The 19,840-nt window shown below is 41.8% G+C and overlaps 1 protein-coding gene across 6 annotated transcripts in view; it reads left to right on the top strand.

Annotated features, from left to right (window-relative positions):
- LOC105283744 (serine/threonine-protein kinase NLK) overlaps window positions 1-19,300 on the top strand; it is a 108,942-nt gene extending 89,642 nt beyond the window's left edge. The window contains exons 9-11 of one of the 6 annotated variants that reach the window (XR_003407185.1): window positions 1,464-1,557; window positions 5,384-5,907; window positions 7,225-19,300. Coding sequence is in view for 3 of the 6 variants with exons in the window: in XM_026973279.1 (XP_026829080.1) it covers window positions 1,464-1,557; window positions 7,225-7,279 (149 nt within the window). In the remaining 3 variants the exon portion in view is untranslated. Of the gene's footprint in view, window positions 1-1,463 lie in introns of all 6 variants that reach the window. The other 5 variants (XR_003407187.1, XR_003407186.1, XM_026973280.1 and 2 more) reach the window with 5 other exon arrangements.
- Window positions 19,301-19,840: the final 540 nt, after the last annotated feature.

Below are 19,840 nucleotides of genomic sequence, written 5' to 3'. Positions count from 1 at the left end.
TTCGAGCAATAATTATCTCATATTAAGAGTACCCTGAATATCTCATTATACGAGCCACACGCCTAGCGGTTCCGCGATCATGAAATCTAATCTCTACAATTAAGCAATTCAACAAATCGCGTATTTTCCTGTTACTACGATTCTACTCTATCATTGCATACTGAATTTATTGCCAACCATTTCCTTATTATATAATAAACAAGGTTTAAAGACTTACCTCAAGTTCCTTTGACATGTTCACAATTTCACAAATCTTTTCTTGCAAAGGCTAAACGCAATAACGAACAATGAATTTTTCACTAAATACATTTTACACCAAGAGTAATAAGTTCATGGTGGAACTAACAGATGGTGCTCACTAGTTTAGCAGAAACCCCATTATCTCATATTAGGAGCATATCTCATAATAGGGGATTCTCCTCTATATCTTTAATGAATGACAAATAATTTTGATTTTATTTAAGTCTAATTAACAAAATTCAATTTTGTTAATTAAACGTATAATATCTGAGATGTTAAATGGAAGATCACTTTCTTTATAATATCCAAGATTTTGAGACCCAAGATTGGCATCGGTGGCGATTTTACGTCAATTTCTCGTGTATGTTACATCAAGTTTCACACAAGATGCAATTGATACAATTAATGCAATTGACAAGAAGCTCCTTTTCGCGATATAAATTGCAACGGAACCTCGATGTCTTGTCTCGAGGATGTCTCTAGCGAACATCGAAGATAGTGACGTACGCAGTAAGTATCTCAGGCACGTGGCTGCGCTATTCGAGAACAATAACCGCGATAAACATGCTCGTGCGTACGTGTGAGTGTTCGTGTCGCGATAAATCATAGTTTATCTCGTTGTCAGCGCAGCGCCTGGAGGTTGAGAACCATGAGGTTGTCGTCTTTCCTCAAGCTATAATCGTTAACGATGAACCGAGAAATGGTGGTGCATGAGCGACATTGTAAAAAAATACGATTATCGTTCACGCGATCCAATTTTCGCCAGATGTGGATCACATTTCCGCACCAACGTCGTTGCGTGCGATTAAATACCGCATTTAATTTAATTATCTGCGATTTAATTTAATAATCATGCAGCATATAACATCCGTCAAAATTTCATGAAATGTGGAAATAAATGAAATTTGAAAAGCTGTCGGAACTTTTCAGAAAAATATTTCTGAATTTGCAATTTCTTTTCGTAATTTCTTTTTTGTAAGTGATGATGTCGGCATAATAATCATGTTCGATTGTGACGATAGAATCATATGATTAAAGAACTGCAACTGTCGATGCGCGAGACAAAAAGAGACACTGTAACTGCATTTAGCGCTGACCATGCAATGAGAATATGAATCATGGCATTGTTTACGGTGTCGTTAGTCATGGGAGACCATATCGCACCTCTGATCATCAGCATCTCGTCATTCTCTCATATACCGGCACGTTGTTGTCTGTTTCAGAGGAGATGCACAAATTTATAGCGGAACAGCTGAACACATCGCGAGTGCCGCTCTGCATAAATCCGCAATCAGCGGCGTTCAAGAGCTTCGCAAGGTAAGCCGTGTTAGGCGAATCTATGCGAGTTGTCCTTATCTCACGGGTATACACGGTGTTCCAGAACTACCGGGAATAGGAAATAAACAATTATTTAAAACGATAAATTTAAAGTAATTAATGATTTTCGGTCGTCAACTGGATTGAGGATTTTCTAGAGCTCGAACTTGTACGCAATTTGCGGCAAAATTTTGCCCTTTGTGTACGTGATTCCGAATAGATATTAATTCAATATATTCAATAGAAATGTGTTTAATGTTTAAAAAAGATAATGAAGAAAAACCAAACACAATTCCATTTAAAACTAATTATTTGCCGAATTTCTTTATTATCTTGATTGGTCGATATTAATTACAACTCTGACTGATAGTCTTATAACTTCCGAATATCTCGGCAGTTCTGGGACACCTGGTATGACACGACCTGAGCCACAAATGTCCTGAATACAGGAAAAAAAAGTCACCAGAGCCAGTCGACGGAGAACAAACCCTCCAATAGAATCTTAAAAAAAATATAATGTATACATACTCACCCTTCTTCCTTTAATTTTCCCTTTGAGATTAATCAACGCCCCTCCCCCTCCTTTCGCATCTATGCATCTCCTGCGTCATGATCCTACATCCCCGTTCAAAAAAGACAGACAGGCTAATAATCCCCAAGAGAGTTCATAGAGGGGCGCACAGTGTTTCTTATCGAGTCGAAGCAGTCGAGTAGAGCGAGCGGGATATATATCGGGTGTTCAAGAGAGTAGCGCTGACTAGAGCCAGCTGAGTCTTCCGGCGCGTAAATGCAAAATCGATCGAATCGGACTGGGAACGAGCCGTGAGAGAAAAAAGAAAAAGAGGGGCCTCTCGTCCTGGCGATCCTCTTGCTGATCGTCCTCGAAGGACGCGCGGTGTACATTTCGTAATATTGCTCCGAAGTGTAAAGTAGACATTAAATATGTATGTGTCTCACGTAACCCTGTCGGCCCACTGTGACGTAATCGCCGTGTGCGATCTCTCGATGTAGCGAACGAGCAGAGACCAAGTAGATAAAAAGTTCATAGTTATCGATATCATGATATTTTCCCGCAGATTATGCTATCCAACAAAATCTCACTCTCCTTTTGTAGAAGTACAGAAAAAGGGAGTTGAGGGACTAAGGCTTCGCGACTCCCTTTCTAAATTAATAACGCCAGATTACGTCCAGATTTTCTGTTGCAGATTAAACAGTTTTAACAAAGATTAAGCGAGATGTAAATACAACATCTGATGCATTTTGAACAATCGTTGAACAAAGAAGCGACTTCTTCGGATCGTCTGAAATAAATCAATCCTTCAAATTATTCAAAATTATCCATAGGTGATATTATTATTAATGTGTCAAGAATAAAACAATTAAGAGTCTGGATGTAACTGCCGCTGCAAGTCTTCCATGAAATCAATCATTTTCAATCAAAATCAAGTTTCAATCTTGACGTCTGATTCTGATCTCCGGAAAGAGGAGACAAGATCGTAAGATCTGCGAGATCTCATCAGTTCGATCGATCGTCCATGACTTCTACAAAACGCGTGCTGTTGGGTAGTGTGATTTGTGCCAAGTGATGTTGGATGTTGTAACAGTTGTTCGTCTTGCTTGATCTGCCGTCAAGTTAGAGCAAGCCGATCGCCGAACCAGCGCCCTGCGTCGCGTATACGTACACGTTACTACTACCACTACCGACTCAGCTATCTACCACTGTCAGCTACTATCGACTACTACCGCTATCGTCTACTACTACTACCACTACCACTACCGCTACTACTACTACTACTACCAATCGTGTTACGCCTCCTCCTGAACGAACCGAATGAACCGAGAGTCAGCTATAGTCGGCGCGACCTCGCTCGCAGAGGTACATGATCCAGCCTATTTTTTATAATGCCAATTTTATAATTGCCTTTGGTTTAGTTGTGTTACACTGTTCTTCTGTACTTCTTTTGTTCACCATGGGTCCTCTGACCGTCCTTAGTTTACCTCATGATGTGCGTGCGCCACGATACCGCGCCACTTTACGTTCCGCCGGAAGTTACTGTACCGCATGACCGGTGCACACCTGGAACCGCCATGCCGCCGCCCTTCCGCTGCTCGAACGCTGTGCGAATAAATGCGGATTCACCAACAGAGACCAAGCAGAACCGCATTTATTGGCACGTTCAAAGCGGAGGAGCGACTGGCGGTTCCCGCGACACCCTGTAGTGTCACATCTCGAATCGGTTGTGTCGGGTTTCGGACCAGGTCGATCGCGCTCGAACGGGGTGACACTTGCTTGCACAATTGAGTGTAATTGAGGGTGAATTCGAGAACACGAATCACGAATCACGAATGGTCGACGATACGGCGGCGCGACGATGTTCGCACTTGGACGTCCTCGAAGATCCGATATGATATGCATGAAATAATATAATATTACAGAATTTCTCTCGGATTTCTCTGATTTCTCTGGGACAATTTGGACAATTTACAATTATAGAATTGTCGGTTGGATGAGATGATTTTTGGCAATTTCGAAGCGATGCCGCCGGATATTTGTCAAAGCTGCATGAAGAGTGCTTCCTATACACTGCGACATGACCTCAAATAGATTAAGAACCTGTTTGGTTGGATTAAAAACTGGTTTCAATCATGTGTCGAAATTGTCGGAACGTTTAAGAAGAAACGCTGTGTGTCGAATATTCACATCGTCTGAGAATTTGTTATGAAATATTTACCGCTACAGTCGCACATTATCCGAAGCGCAAGTATCCAATTTATAGTTATGTCGAGCGCTGATATTCTGCATTTACGTCAAACGCGTGCGAGTGTAAAATTGTTCGAGCAAACTATGGGTTGAAGCGAATTCCGACGAAATTAGGCCGCTTCAGTGTCAATTTTCGCGAATTTGAGTGACACAGCTTTAAGCGACGACTGACAAGAGTGTCCAGATATGTCCAGCGGCGCTAATTAGCAGCAATTTCGCGTACGCATAATTAACGGGTACCTTTAAACATCCGCACGACGATAATATACCCGATGCCACTCGGCAGGATACCGTTCCTTTGTCCGAGTGTTTCCGTCCTCTCTCTCTCTTTTTTTCTTTCTCTCTCTCTCTCTCTCTCTCTCTGTCTTTTCTCCTCTTTCTCTCTCTTTCTCTTTCTTGACTGGGCGAGAGCGTTGCTGAAGCGAGAAATCGCATCGACGTTGGCCCACTTTCGCGGCCACTCTAAGGCGAGTCCGAAGGAGTCTAATTAAAAAGAGGACACGATCTTCGAGGAACATCCATCGATCGTGCGACTCCCCTTTCATCCCCGCGATTCTATATTCCTCCGTGAAATGTTAAGTTTGTGGTAGATTGCGTAGTACTGTGATAAAATAATGCTGAAACTGTGCCGCGATAAAAGAAAAATCAGTTTTAGTCCTGCTTCTGGAAACTGAATGTGATTATAATAAATGTATGTGTTAGATTACTTTCTTCGATCTTAAACTTTGCAAAGTAACCATGAATAATGAGAGAAAGGAAACACGTACTCCTCATTAAAATATATCGCCATTATTATGTATTTTAATTATTCAATTATATCAAAGTATAAAAAAGTAGAGCAATAATAGGCGGGAAATCGGAAAGTTGTGAGAGTGAAACACAAATTAATTACAGAGTAAAATTCGTATTTCAAAATTCATTTTGCTTCGATGAATCTCTTATGCAGGAATTATTGCGACTGCTGTTTCAGTCTGCCTGAACCCTATCTCTCCCCTTCCTCGATTCTAACTCAGCATCCATTCTCGGGAGGAGAAAATTTGATTTGTCGTAATCTTTGTTTTGCAGTGTCTGAATATTAATAAGCGAAATACAACGAATCGCAAGTGGTCACCCCGGTTTTGCGCGCGCGCGACTCGCGCAATTCGTGTTGTCTCACCATTTTACGAAAGTGCTACTTGCGCGTAGAAAGAAAACGGAGAGAAAATACCCGAATGGGCACATTGCTTCACATTGTTGACATTATGAGCGTAAAAGAAGGCCTGATCCACCATGCAGCCTTCAGTTGAGAGAAACGTCGACATAAGAGACATGAGTACCGCGACGCGCCGAAGAGAAAACCAAGAGGAACAAAAAAAAACATGATGCATAAGCTCTCTTTTCGCGAAAAGCTGCGAAAAAAAAGAAAAAGATAGATCGAGAAGAAGATTCTCTCCCCGACCCTCACCCCACCCCTGGATCCATGTTATAGCTCGCAGCCCGATGATACGAAACACCTTCCGCTATAGATGACATCCACCCGATAGGTCGATATTAACTTCGAAGAACAGCCCGAGAGAGAGACGTAGACGATAGACAAAGAGAAAAAAAACGTGAGCAGATTTATGTCGGGAGTAACACTGTGTTCAAGAAGAGATAGAGAGAAAGAGAGTAAGAGAGAGAGAGAGAGAGAGAGTTTTAGAGGAGAGACGGATCGGCTGTCACGCATGCTGACAGCTGCATGGAAATCAGACGGACATTTTTATTATTTTATCGAGAGCCGAGACCCATTCGACTCTCTTCGGATAGATCGTCACGAGCGAGTAGCGCGTGCTCCGACCTGATAACGGTAATTGGTAATTATCGATATCGGTCGCCGCTTTGGCGATTACGTTAATGCCCGAATGACGGAGGATGATTCACAATCGAAAGATGAGCGAGGTGGAAGCTTGGGCTCGGTGTGTAGAAAGCCGATCGTAGCATCTTTAGGTGTAGAGAGACACGCGAGTTTAGAGGATAAAGAGTTTCGTTGTGTACATATACTTATACATGTGTCAATTATTCATGCTTTCTGTAACTGTGACAAGAAATATAAAGTAACATTAAATGAAAATATAGTAATGCTATTTTTAACGACTCGAAACTCGGAGAAGGAGAAACACCGCGCCGTTGCTGCTCGTTGACGATTTCAGTTCGTACGATTTAGTCGATTGATAATACCAAGGTGCGAAATGATAGTTGTAAATTATTTTCATGACGTTTCGTACACTTCGTGTTCTCGATCATTAGAAAACGCGAATAGCCGAGCGAGCTTCCGCGTAATATGCAAATGATAATTTTTGAATTACTCTAAATGAATTTCTGTATAACGTTCTCTCGAATGTTTATATGTAACTGATTGAATTATATAAATATGTATTCCTTTATTTATAAATCTGCTTATCGAATACTTATCAGACGATAAATAAGCGCTACAAAATTGCATATATTCCAAATTTCTAATCATTCCTGCCGTTTTAAGACTAAAATCTTTCATCCACCTGAAGTACTCGGAAATTCTTATTTCTGCCTGTAAAAAGTTAGCTCGGCGTTTCGCACGTAGTTGTACTTGTCACCCTTCACACTCCGCGTGAATCGATTGCCCTAACTGTCCCACGGCGATCGAGTTATTCTCGCCTGTCGAGCTCTCCGACATGCAAATAAAAAAAGGTCATTAGATTTAAAATGAATAAATGAAAAGGTAACTTTGCCGCCGAGCGAAGTTGTGTCCGCTCGGTCGGAATACCGTTCGCCGTTTATACAGGGTGGTCGATTCGCGTGTTATCAAAGGAGGGTCGCACGTCTCCCCTTCAGCCTGTAGCCTCCTCGCTCCATCCACCCCCGTTCGCCCCTTCATCGCTCCTCTAATGACTTGTTCGTACGACTTGCAGCTCCACGGTGGCTCACCCCTCGGAATTGCCACCCTCTCCACACCAGTGGGAATAAAGTCTTCCCCGTTCCCGTCCCCGAGATAGGCCATCGGACTCGAAACCGACGACTTTGCGTCGCGCGACAAGAAGAAAGGAGGATCCTCGTCGACCGGAAGATAGTAAGTCGCCGATAGCACCAAGAGAGAAGAGGAGGAGGACGGAAGGAAGACGGGGGCTGGAAACTGCGGAGAGAAGAGCCAAGAGAGACAATAGACTGCCGCACACACTGTAGCCTCAATTTTCGACTAGCTGATACATATACACGCATGGAACATCGCGAGACGCGCGGAAAAATGACGGTGATCTCGAGATGCTCGTTCGATTTATCTCGACCACGCGTTTTCGCCAATTATCTAATCTTCTTGCACGAGTGGAGCTTCTTCGAGGAACTCGAAAGTAGTTTGAAAATAATTCGAATTCGGAGATGCTCGATGAATAAATCAGGGGAATTCCGATTTTTCCACGAAGATGTATTTTAACTGGAAATTCGTTTTCTCGAATTCCTTTCTCTCAAGCTCGTATTTCCGCGTAAAATAAAAACTGCATAAAACGGCTTGAAAGTTCCTCCAAGCTTTTTTTCCGAGAGACACTTCCTTCAAGGAAATCGGAGACATTTTCCTTTAGTGATGCATTGCCGCGGATTTCTCGATTTTTCTTCTCGGAACACTTAACCATAGTTTCGTCGAAAGATAATTTGGCATTGAAATAGAAGTACGGGTAATAATATTCTGTTTCACAATATTTAAATTTAGACGCGATTTACTTTAATGGTTTGTTTCGGTGGATTGCTAGATTTCCATTTAATTAGTGAAATATAAGTATCGATTCTCACAAAACTTCCACAATACTCGTGAGATCTGAAGAAATCCACCGATTCTAAAGATTAATCATAGACTGATTAATGAATAAAAAAAGGACAATTTTTTGTGTATCATGAAGAAAATGAAGGCAAGATCAACTTGAAATTCAACAAGAGCACTAATCCGTCATTTTGCTGCGCATTTCACCGAGCACCCTGTGTGTATATATAGCAATATATTATACATATTATACGTTGTATACATACGACCGAGGGGAGATAGATACGTACACATATACGCGCAACACAGACAAACACACACGTACACATGCATACACACGATAGTTATCTACACATCATACACACTAGCCAATTTAAAACACGAAGTAGCCAATTAATTCCGTGAGAAAGAAAGAGAGAGAGAGAGAACGCGCGATGGGGGATTTCCGAAGAGCGGAATCATGGGTACCGTGAGAGCGGGAGCACAGAGAGAAAGAGAGAGAGAGGAGGTGAAAGAAGTAATAGTTTTAATAGCGATTAGTAAACGCGAGCGTCGAGAAGACGGGCCAGTCTTTTTTTTGTTCTTTCCTTAGATTTTACACACGTGTACACAGGTCGCGCGAGGTCAGTTGGCATTTATAATCGTGTATGCGCGCGTGCGAGCGCACTTGCGGGAGGAAAGTGCCGGGATAAGAAGAAGAGAGCACTTTCTCTCGTCCTGATCGAGGAGAGACCTCGTCTCTCCGACGAAAGCGTGGATATCGCATTACGAATCGCAGCGCGTTCTCAAAAGGACGTTTCCACGAGAAGAAGGAGGTCGTTGCAACGACGAGATTATCGCGCGAGATCGAATGATCCCTGATAGAATATCGTTGAAGAACACGCTCGAGGAATCGCGAGGTACGACATCCTCACGAAGCATCGAGCGGATTCATTCTCGGGAGGATGTCTCGGTATCTCATTGTTATCACGAGGACGTCCTCGCGACAATGATGAAACTATCGCTTCGAATAATCAAGTAAAAAGACTTAGATTGTTTGTGCGATTGTTGCTCGTGGAACGCGAAAATAGCACGTTGAATTCAATCGTCATTGATCGAGGATGTCGGGGGATGTCGCGCGATCAATTCTTCCTCCGATCAGCGGAAACTCGAGGACTTTTCCTCTTACGGGAGAAAGACGTTTTTCGCAAGATTCTCCGTTTACTGGAGCGAGAGTCAAGCATCGTGCGAACTAATCGATCACTATCGATATTCGATGGAAACGAGACTCTCGCTGAATCGGCGACAGATCGGCGATGAGGGAAGAGAGAGATACAAGAAAGAAGACCGATGAATCGGAGAAGTCATTGATCCTTCTCGATGGAGTGGCAATTATGAAAAATACTGCGAGAAAGTAAAAACTCGCGGCGAATGTGATATATAACGGCTGGCGGAATCGCGAGACGGCACTTTTCCTCCCTAGTGTCGGCGCTAATAACGTGACGAAGCATTTAATTTCACAACCAGCGCGTTCGCTGGGAACAAAAACCCTCTGATCGAGATGTCCCTTTGCGGGATAAGGAAGAAGATAGGTGAGCAATCACGAGATATGCGCACGATATGCGAGAGTGTGGAAAGAAAGGGAAAGTGGGAAAAAATCGCAACGGCGAGTCGTGGAAATTGAAATCGGTAGATCCGTCGGGAGAGATCCGTTTGCGAGCATCGTATTGCGCGCGATATTTTCACATTCATCGGCGAATGTTGAAGCGGAAAGAATTCAAGCGCGAGATGAACTTGAATCGATCGAAGTCGTGCAAGGAGCGAGACAGCTTCGAAGATCGATGGATTCCGAACTAGATACGCGAAAGATCGTCCATAGATCATCGAAGAATCTTCAAATCACTCGGAAGACGGATACCTACTATAAATCTTTCGATGATACTTTCTTTATAGCTGATGACTCGCCGTTTCGCGATAGCATGAAAGATGCTCGCGTCCTACGCTTTCACGAGCGTCTCGGTCCGTCTCTCGAGATGTCGATCTCGAGCGATGGCACTGTTGGATCTCAGGTTCGAAAAAAGTCGGGAAGGAACGATGAAGGAACTCTCTTGCGATAGAGTTCCGCAGGACTCCCGCACTTCCGTCGCGTAGAACGAGGAGAGCGGGAAAACGGAGGATACGTACGAACCACGTATCGACGTCCAACGATCTTGTCGCCGACCCATCTCGAGAATTTCGAGAAATCCCGTGTCGAGGAAACGGTCCTCGTCCACCCCGGCGACGACGATGCTCCCTCGTTTACCTCGCGAACGCGAGTTTCCCTCGCGCGATCGAAGGATCGCGACTTATTCCAATAAATACACTGCCGATGTATCATGCGAGCGCAATGGTATCGATATGGGAAAACATGTGAGAGAACGAAAGAGACAGAAGATGGATAGATCAAGATAGAAAGTAAGGAAAATCGGAAATTGGGACCGGCTTAATCCTTTCAGGCTCAAACACTTCTGGTAGAATTTTGAGAAACGAGCGAGAACGAGCATAGAACGAAACATAGAACAAAATGTAAATCCGAAAATCTGAGCGGGGCTTTAGGCTCGGTCTCAATCCCCGACGAGAGCGTATATATCCGCACGAAAAAGTGAGAGGGAAGAGAACGATGGATCGAAATCGTTTCTGTATAGATAAGTAATACCTCCGCTCTTATTATTTTCAATTGTTGTACATTATTGTAAGAGCGCCCACTGCCGTGCGACCGCGAATCGACGCGCGAATCCGGGCGAGAAACGTAGAAAAAAATTACAATTACGAGAGAAAGCGGAAACGGAAATTTTTAGCGGTGGCTAACGGAAAGTATTGTACGACTATGCAATTTGGATGTTTTCAGTAATGATCGTTCTTTCCGGCGTTGATTTATCAGTAATGGAATATGGAGGTCGTTCTCCCGTGAACTGAAAAGAGATTCCCGATCCGAAATTCCGAACTCGGTGGGAATATGCCGCTCAGCAGCGTTTATCTTTTCGCTTCATCGCGTCTCGTGCCCTTCGCGAAGGGCAGTGTACAGAGAGAAGTGGAAGGGTGCACGGTACACATAATTACGTTCCGAGTGTGATTTTAGAGATTAAGGGAACTTAGGTAGAAGCCAGTAAGTAGCTCTGAATCGAACGAAATACCTTTAGGAGAAATGCGAGCGAAGGGCGGTAGTAGGTAGTAGCGATCTAGCGAGACGCGCCACGCGTGCTTGGTTCTCGTTGACGGTAACTGAAAAGCACATGTGTTCTCTTTTTTACGCGGATCCGCTCGTGACGACCGATCGGAAGCGACGACGCGCCGGAAACCGCCGTTGCGAGGCAGTTGCCGCGCCTAAGTTAATTGTAATTAATTAATTAAGTGCTTAATCAATGCGCCGCGTGTCTGATTCACAAAGAGAAGTACGTGTCGAAGATTGTATTGAGGCTCCTCGATAACTCCTCCCCGATGTCGGTATTCTCGCCGATGATGGGAAAGTGGAAAATGACGACCGATCTCGTCTGTCTGTGATGTCATCGCGAATTAGATTAAAAGACGTGCAATTTGAGCGGTCTATTTCTGTACTTATGCTTCAATTCTTTGTCGTCTCATAAGGACAAAAGAATAGAAGACATTTCTCTTTATTTCTTATTTCCGAGTGTTCTTTATTTCGCGATCTTTTATATCACCAACTGTCTAAAACTTATATTTTATGCAAGAAATAGCTTTTCGTTAATTGTAAACTCTCTGGTTGTAATTTTTACTTTCTAGAGGAGATAATTGCCATATAACTTTTTATAGCTCTGGTTATGATATTAAATGATTTTTAGAAAAAGAGAATCTAAGAAATGTCCAAACGAAAGATTTAAAACGGAAGGATATATTTTAATGACAAACGTGGACATGTTGAAAATGCGAAATAAAGAATTTGAGAGCTACAATTAATGAAAAAAACATCTTGAGAATTGAAGCAACATGATTAGATGATTGACATGATAAGTCATATAATTGACATTACTAGGCAGAGATCGAAATGGTCGATCGTGCTTCCATTTAATTGCGAGATGCATGTCGAGCCGATTTCAACGAAACAAAGGATCGAGGCGCGTTCTTCGATCCTCTTTGAATTTGTATGTTTAATATGTAAGTATCTCCATGGACACGCAACGCACAACTCGTAATGCGTATCGCTGTAACTGCGTTAGCGGTAGATGTAACATACACGCATTAACGTGTACGACTCATTATCACAACATCGATAACAACGATGCAAATGCCACTGCACGTTTTCGCCGTGAACGCTGCGTAATCACGATACCTGCGAGTCGCGTTTCTTCGAGCCTCTTGGCGTGGTGTTATGCAAAAAAATAAAAAAAAAGAAGAAAGAAAAATACTTTTGCGTAAAGTAATTTGTGTAACGGCTAGGAAGCAGTAATTAGTACAATTTAATCGTATTCTCCTTTTCATAAAAACGCGACATTTTTGTTTCTACATCAGGAAAATGTAGACTCTTTGTGACATCGATGAAATTGTAACTTGTACAAAATCATGTGCGATTTATATATGGAATTCTCAGTATACTTGTGTATAAAATTACATGTGACTTATGAAGTTTTCAGTGCACCTTCTCTCCGCTATAGCAACGCCGGACCTTTCGCTTCTTTCGTCTGAGATCCTCCCGTGATTGTCGCGGCAAAAAAATAACGTATCGTCGTCGTTTTCGAGCTGTCACAACGCGCTTCTCTCGATTCGCACTTCTCATTTGTAAATAGACCGCCATCGCGTTTAACGTGTACATAAATTGCAGTTCGTCGCGACTGCGAAACGCGCATTAGCGCTGTCTCGCGATCGAACGTTTCTGTCGTCTTGCATTTTAAATCGGATGAGAGCAAACTCTGGCGGAAAGTTCAATTCGATTCGAAGCGCGGAGAACGAGGGAACTCCCTTCGTTCTACGTTACGGGGATAACGCGACGCGCACAGTTATATCGCCGTTATCGGATTTATTATCGGGAACGTCGGAACTTGCTCGATCGAGAATTCTCCCGCGGAAACTTCGTCCAACGTGAACGTTCCTTTCGAGCTCCAAGATCGATCCGGGATATGCAAGTCGAGTATAACGCGGAGAACTGCGAGCACTCGGATACGATAATAAATTGGCGACACACGTACACATACGTTTCACGTGATCGCGCGCGAACACGATTAATTAACGAGCATTTCGATTGCTTAGGAGAATCGCGAGATTAGTTTTACTTTTTACTTTTTTTTTCCCTTTTGTACCTAAAACGGATTAATCAACAAGACTAATGACTGAAGTTGACTTTCTACTTTCGTGCGCGCATTTTGCTACGATATGATATAATTCGTTTGCTAGATTTTCTCAATTTTTCGCGCAAAAATTTCGCGCGGAAGAAAATTCGAATGTTCCTTCCAAACTACGTAATAAGACCGTTTCGATTTAATTAATTGTGTGTCTGAGAGGATTAATTACGAATATTTGTATCAACATGAACTCACACGTAACGCGCGCGTATTGCAGCTGAAACACAAACACACGCTCACACACGTACATCATGTCGTCGATGTTCTTTTCGCGACAAGAAAATCGAGATGAATCGGAGACTAGGAGATAAGATATCTACATTATAGATAATGACCTTAAATAAGCGACAAAAGAGAGCGTAGGATAAACAAGTCTACGTATATTCCGCACTAGCGAATGCGCCTTCACCATGGAAAATGGCTGGCACGAGAGATGCACCGAACAATAAAGTTGCTACGGAAAGGAAGAAGAAGAAAGTAAAAAAAATGATTAAAAGCGATGATTCTGTTGTTTTTGATTTGGCAATTCCATATGCACGTAGCCGCCCTCCATAAACGTCCTGTCCCTTCCCGGCTTCTATAGCTCTTAGTTCAGTTAAATCTTAAGTTAATAATTCTGCTTTTTTACGTACTACTACTTAATATTATACAAAGATTGACTGCAACTTAGGTTTTTGCGAATTAATTTGATTGATTTCTCGTTAATTCTCGTTTGGTTTGAATTATTTTGATCTCGATTTAATTATTAAATAACAGATTTGAATTCCTCGCGATTTGTGCTCGCACGTCGATGTTCGCATTTGCGTCAGTTTCGTTTTTGATTATGCGACAGAAGAGAAACAGACGTAAATTTCCGCAAAATGGATTCTTCTGTCGCGTAAAGGAAATCGTTCGAATAAATGCGAGTGATAGCAATGATCGTTTCGCGCGCTCTCGTTGCCGATCAAGTAGCGAGTAATTTAATTGTCCTCCGTCGGCGATCTTTCTTCTGGATTCGCGCCAAAACGCGAAGTTGTACAAATTGTAAATAATTCGGATCTCTCACGACAGAAACCCGCCGATATCGAACACTCGACGAAAAATCATCGACACATTCGCAAACGCGAAATTTTCTTTGCATCTCGATGTGGACCGCATCATTGGTTCCGTGATATCCTCAAAGTGGACCAAGAAAGTGCGCCAGAAAAGGAACTCACAATCAGTTGCGTCTTGCAATTAAGCGACTGTAAAAATTAGAAAATTCCTTTAAGATTGTAAGGATAATCGTAACGCGTGAGAAAATTATAAAATAATAACGTTTTCAGGTGTGAACTTCTTTTAGATTTGATAAATAACTCTAATAAAAGTAATTTAATTATACAAACTGTGAATACATTCCAATTTTCATTAAAGGACGAATCAAAATTTAATCTTGCAATCAGTATACATAGAAGCAGGCTTTATTAAAAAAACGCGATTATCGATAACTGATTCAATTAGATATTTATGCAAGGTTCCTCGGATTCGCGCATTTTTCACTTCTACATTCTTGAGAAGGACGAAGAAGTTTCGACAGATCGATATTTGGCGGTTCTGTGGACTGTGAGACGAGATAAAACGATTCTTGTCGCTTTCTCATCGGTAGGATAGTCGTAGCGAACAGAGACAAAATTGTGACGACCTGTCGTTAGTAACTAAGAGGCCTTAATATTTTATCGCGTTTACGATTATAATTATACATCGGTACAATTTAAGCATAGTGAATACATAAGGGAATTGTAACGTAAGAGTGTCACCGATGTACATATTCGCTCGAATCGAGCGCGACCTCGTTCGATTTTTCGCCAACTTTTTGCGTTTTATATCCATCTTCTTTTCTCAAATGAAATCTGATCTCATGCTTCGCCGAATTATAATCGAAGAGGCAAACGCGCGTATAATATTTTCGAAAAATTCGATAATTCTCTGCGGTACTTGTTGCGAAAGTTGGACGCGACAAAAGGTCGGCGTGACATATTGGCCGATTGACATCGGCTGACCAGAAGGAAGCCGAAAGGGTGCGAAAGAATGGAGAAGTTTTTATTCGCGTGCAATTACACGGTATTTACAACGAGTCATAAAGCAGCATGCGAATAGGCACATGTTACGTCTGTCGCAATCGCGCGTTTTATGGGCTGCGTTTAAAGCATCAACGACGCGCAGGATCGTAGCTCGAACAAACGAAGCAAACGCGAGAACAAATAATTTCTGTTTCTTCCCTTTTAATCGAAAAAGAAAAATCGGAGAGAGTTAAGTACCAAAATTTTTACAAATAGCTTTTATATTATTAATTGATTATACATATACATATAATATTATTTTCCTAAGATTCTAATTACCACTTTTCAAATATGTATAATAGTTATGTAGATAATAATCTGATTGCAGTCTGGTGGCCTTCTGCAATATCTAATTTAATGTGAACTTAAGATTGTATTTAATCGAATCGAGAAACGTTCGTAGTTTTTCGTTTTTCATTATAAATTTTAATCTACTTTTGTTTATTTGACGCGTTTCTAAATGTACATTGTTTTCAGTACGTAATATATCTTTCAAAACAGATTGGTACTGTGGCATTTGTAGTTAACAAAAAGCAAAGGCCCAAGCTTAGCTGAATAGTAGCTACGCAGTTGGCGAGGCATGTCAGGTTTGTGCATAAGAATATGCGAAACTGCAATAAAAATTCTGTAGGCCAAGGACGATTCGCGCGAAGGATACGCAACGTGATGGCTACCGAAAGAGCAATAAGATAATCGCGACGATCAAGAACATCTTACAAAGAGAGATATTTAATTTGCATCCCGCAATCTCGACGCGAAAGAGAAGAATAAGAATTTGCAGCGTCGAATAAAGCAAAGTGCACGATAATAAAAGAAAATTAAAGTGCGACAGCAATAAAAATAGATGAAAAGTATGCGAAAAATCGAACGAAGTCGCCTGATTGTACAGATGTCTTTCCGGGAGCGGGTAGGAGCGTTTCGCCATTTAATAATCTACCAGGTGGCCGATAAACATGGCACATTTGATGCACATGACGATACCTTTTGTTGAAAATTTTAAAAATGATGCTTCTTTTAAGCACATTGGCTCTTGCGACGTTAACACGGCATTTTTTAGTTTTCATATAATTACTTAAATTGTGTGGTTTCTTTTCTGAGAATTCTTAGATTTCTAGCACGTTTAAAGCAGAGAACTTTGATGATTTTAATATTTGAAATCACAAAAGACACGTTCATATTATACGATTTACTGTAAATAGATACTACTTTAACAGAATCTTGATTCTAATCTTTTCTTTTGTAGACGATATCGATTATATTTACAAGATAAAGACAAGATATCGTATCTTTCAAAAATTTTTAAATATCGTATTACGTATTAAAAACCAGATTCTTTAATAAAAAGCTTAATCAGCACGAATCTCTACTATACGTTCAATAAAATTATCAAAAACCGATGCAGCTCTGTTTGCACTTTGAATATTTCGAATAAACATTAGAGCTTGAAGAAACGCGAAGATATTTCAGTTTCAACGAGGAGAAGATCATTAGAACTTTCCGCAAAAGATACCGTTACTGTCGAACGCTTTGTAGGCGGACAAGGAAGCCCGGCCGACTGTATAAATATTCAACGATCCTTCGGAGGACTTCGAGGGGATATTCACGTACCTTGAAAGTAGCCCGAAGCCTTTTCGAACGTTTTAGTGTTCAAGCGACCGTGAAGCTGTACATATAGACAGGATATAATGTAAGACATTCTCTTTGCTCTTAAAGGATGCAAGAAGCGTTCTCGGTTGTTCTCTCACGAGCAAGAAAGACAAGGGGAGAAAAAGAGAAAATGAAGAGAAAGAAAGAGAGAGAGAGAGATAAGGAACGGATGATCCTCGTACTGTCTCTAGCTAATTAATGATTAAACGAGCCCGCGGACTGGAAGCGTCCCCTCGTGCGATCTTCGCTCCGATCTTCCAACCTCGGGCAATGATCGATCCTCGATGTGATATTGAGAAACATGATATTTTCTTTTTCGTTCATCAGTGGGCAATCGACGAATCTCAAGAACGGCATTTCGCGTTCTATTTTCTCGCGCGGACAACACGGTATCCGCATAGAATAGAAACGACAGCCGCGGTGTTTCGCTGAGATCGACGATCGATGATCGAGCCGCGGACGACGCAATCGCGATCGACAAGCTCAGGATGATCGTGGACTGGTGACTCTGTAAAATATCCCAGAATAGCTTCGACGGTGTGGCTGTTATTTTTTATAAATATTACTGGTCGAGAGAATCTCTGTACTGGACGGAGCGAGTTTTCAAACGCGGGCCACGCTTGATTCGCCAATCGTCGATCCGCGATTTCATGTTCCGCGTGTCTCTCGTTCTTGGTGTTTTCGTGCGTTTTGTGTAAATAGAGCTGTAGTTCTCGTCCGCGGTGCTCTCACGCTTGCAAATGCAACGAGGAAGTGCGATCGATCGCATCGCATGATTTTCATCTCGTTTCACAATTTACTTTTACAAAAGCATTTTTTGAAAAACGAAACAAGCACGATTATATTACATAACATGAAATAATAATGAATTAAACATTGAAAAATTTACGATGGTAATACGAAAAATCAATATATAAATCTACTTGAGCCACAGCAGAGATTAATCAACAATTGTTTATCGGCGGATTGTGGGCGATGATTAATTAGTGATTAATCTTTGCTTAATGTTGAGAAATGTAGAATTAATCGCGGGTGAGAGCACCTTGATCACGGTCAGGGATCCGCGGAATCCCCGGCGCGTGATTGAAGGACCAATAAATCAACCTCTTGGTGGACTCGTGTGTCTAATCACTATTTATCATTTAGACCAGTAATTAGAGTGCGGCTCTGTAAATAGGAATCGATGATCTTCGACTTAGCGTGTATTCACGTGCGCGAAGAAAGAGAATACGTGTATAGAAAAGGAGAGCGCACGAGCTCCCTCATTCTCAAGAGCACGTGCGAGTGCACGTCTCTGCGATGGAACTCTTTTCTTTTTTTTCTCTCAACGTGTCGACACTACTTGTACTTATTACTTAATAAAACGTAGAAGTTCATCCCTGCGCGATTTAGTCGCGATATGTGTATGCAATGTGTCCGCGGGGTCCGGGGCCCCGAATTTTGATCGTGCCGGCCCGGGCCCACGCCGAGCTAAACTCTAAACTCACGGCCAAAATAACGTAATTTAGGGAAGCTGCTGCTGGCAATGCCTTCTTATTCTTTACACTGTGACGTACCAACACACACGTACACATACACACACCAATACATGTACCGGTGCATGGACTGCCCGATAATTAACCGAGTATCAAGATAACTATGAACTGTTTGTAATTGATTTCCTGTTCGCGAAGATCACGTAGATATATACAGGGTGTTCTATCAGCCTTCGCGTGAGCAACAGCTCACGTCACAGGTATCGTAGGAGAGGTTCCGCGATGCCACGCTCTTCAAATGACGTAATTATTAATCGAGTGATCAACAATGTAACGCGGATATTTTGCTTTCCGATAATCTGAACGCACAAATCGAGCGAAATCGATCTCGTTACGGCACACGATTAATTATGGCAGCCTGTCTATCTTATACACTCTTGTATGATATACACTAAATGGCGTGGTTCTTCTTCCTCTAGCCGACTCGAGGCGAGTTCCGAAATGTCGCGATCGCTCGCGCAGGGGACCTCGTAACTTTGATCGGAATCATGCGAAGACCGCTGCGAGATTTTAGAGCGTCAAGTTATGCATGATGCATGCGTTAGAAATATGGAAAAAAGAACAAAGACGAATGGAAAATATCTGGAAGTAACGAGAGACGGTGGCGTGTAACATACGTAGGTAGAATAGTATATCATGACTGCAAGTATTGTAGAACGAAAAAAGAAAAGAAATAACGTGTAGATATACAGGGTGTCCCGGGTTTTAACCGACAAACTGCGGGAGCATATTCTACTAGTGGAAATAAGAAAAAATTCTTATATCGAGTTTGCTTAGAAATGCTTTCTTACAAAGTTATAAACCAATATTGAAAAGAAATATCAGATAAGTAACAACGGAACATAGTGTAGAATTTGGAAGGTCGAAGATGTTCACATGTATTCATGTTCACTATGTTGAAACGATTCAGTATGATTGTTACTTTCACAACAGTAGCTGTTAGATTTCAATCGTCGTGTCAACTAGCAATTACTATCAGAATGCCAAAAGTGTCTTCAAATGAGGAATACACCGATATTCATTTCGTGTACGGATTCTGTGACGGAAATGCACGAGCTGCCGTACGAGAGTATCAACGTAGATTTCCTAACAGGAGAGTACCAGATAGATTTAAAGCAACGAATTACTAATTCAGTTACTGAGATGCAAGAAAATTTTCAGGAATGTCGTACTGTAACAAATTCTGTACTACGTCGATGTCTAGC

This window comes from Ooceraea biroi, chromosome 10, assembly GCF_003672135.1.
Source record: "Ooceraea biroi isolate clonal line C1 chromosome 10, Obir_v5.4, whole genome shotgun sequence".
NCBI lineage: Eukaryota > Metazoa > Arthropoda > Insecta > Hymenoptera > Formicidae > Ooceraea > Ooceraea biroi.
Note: the sequence above shows the minus strand (reverse complement) of the source record. Positions and strands in the feature narration are given on the sequence as shown.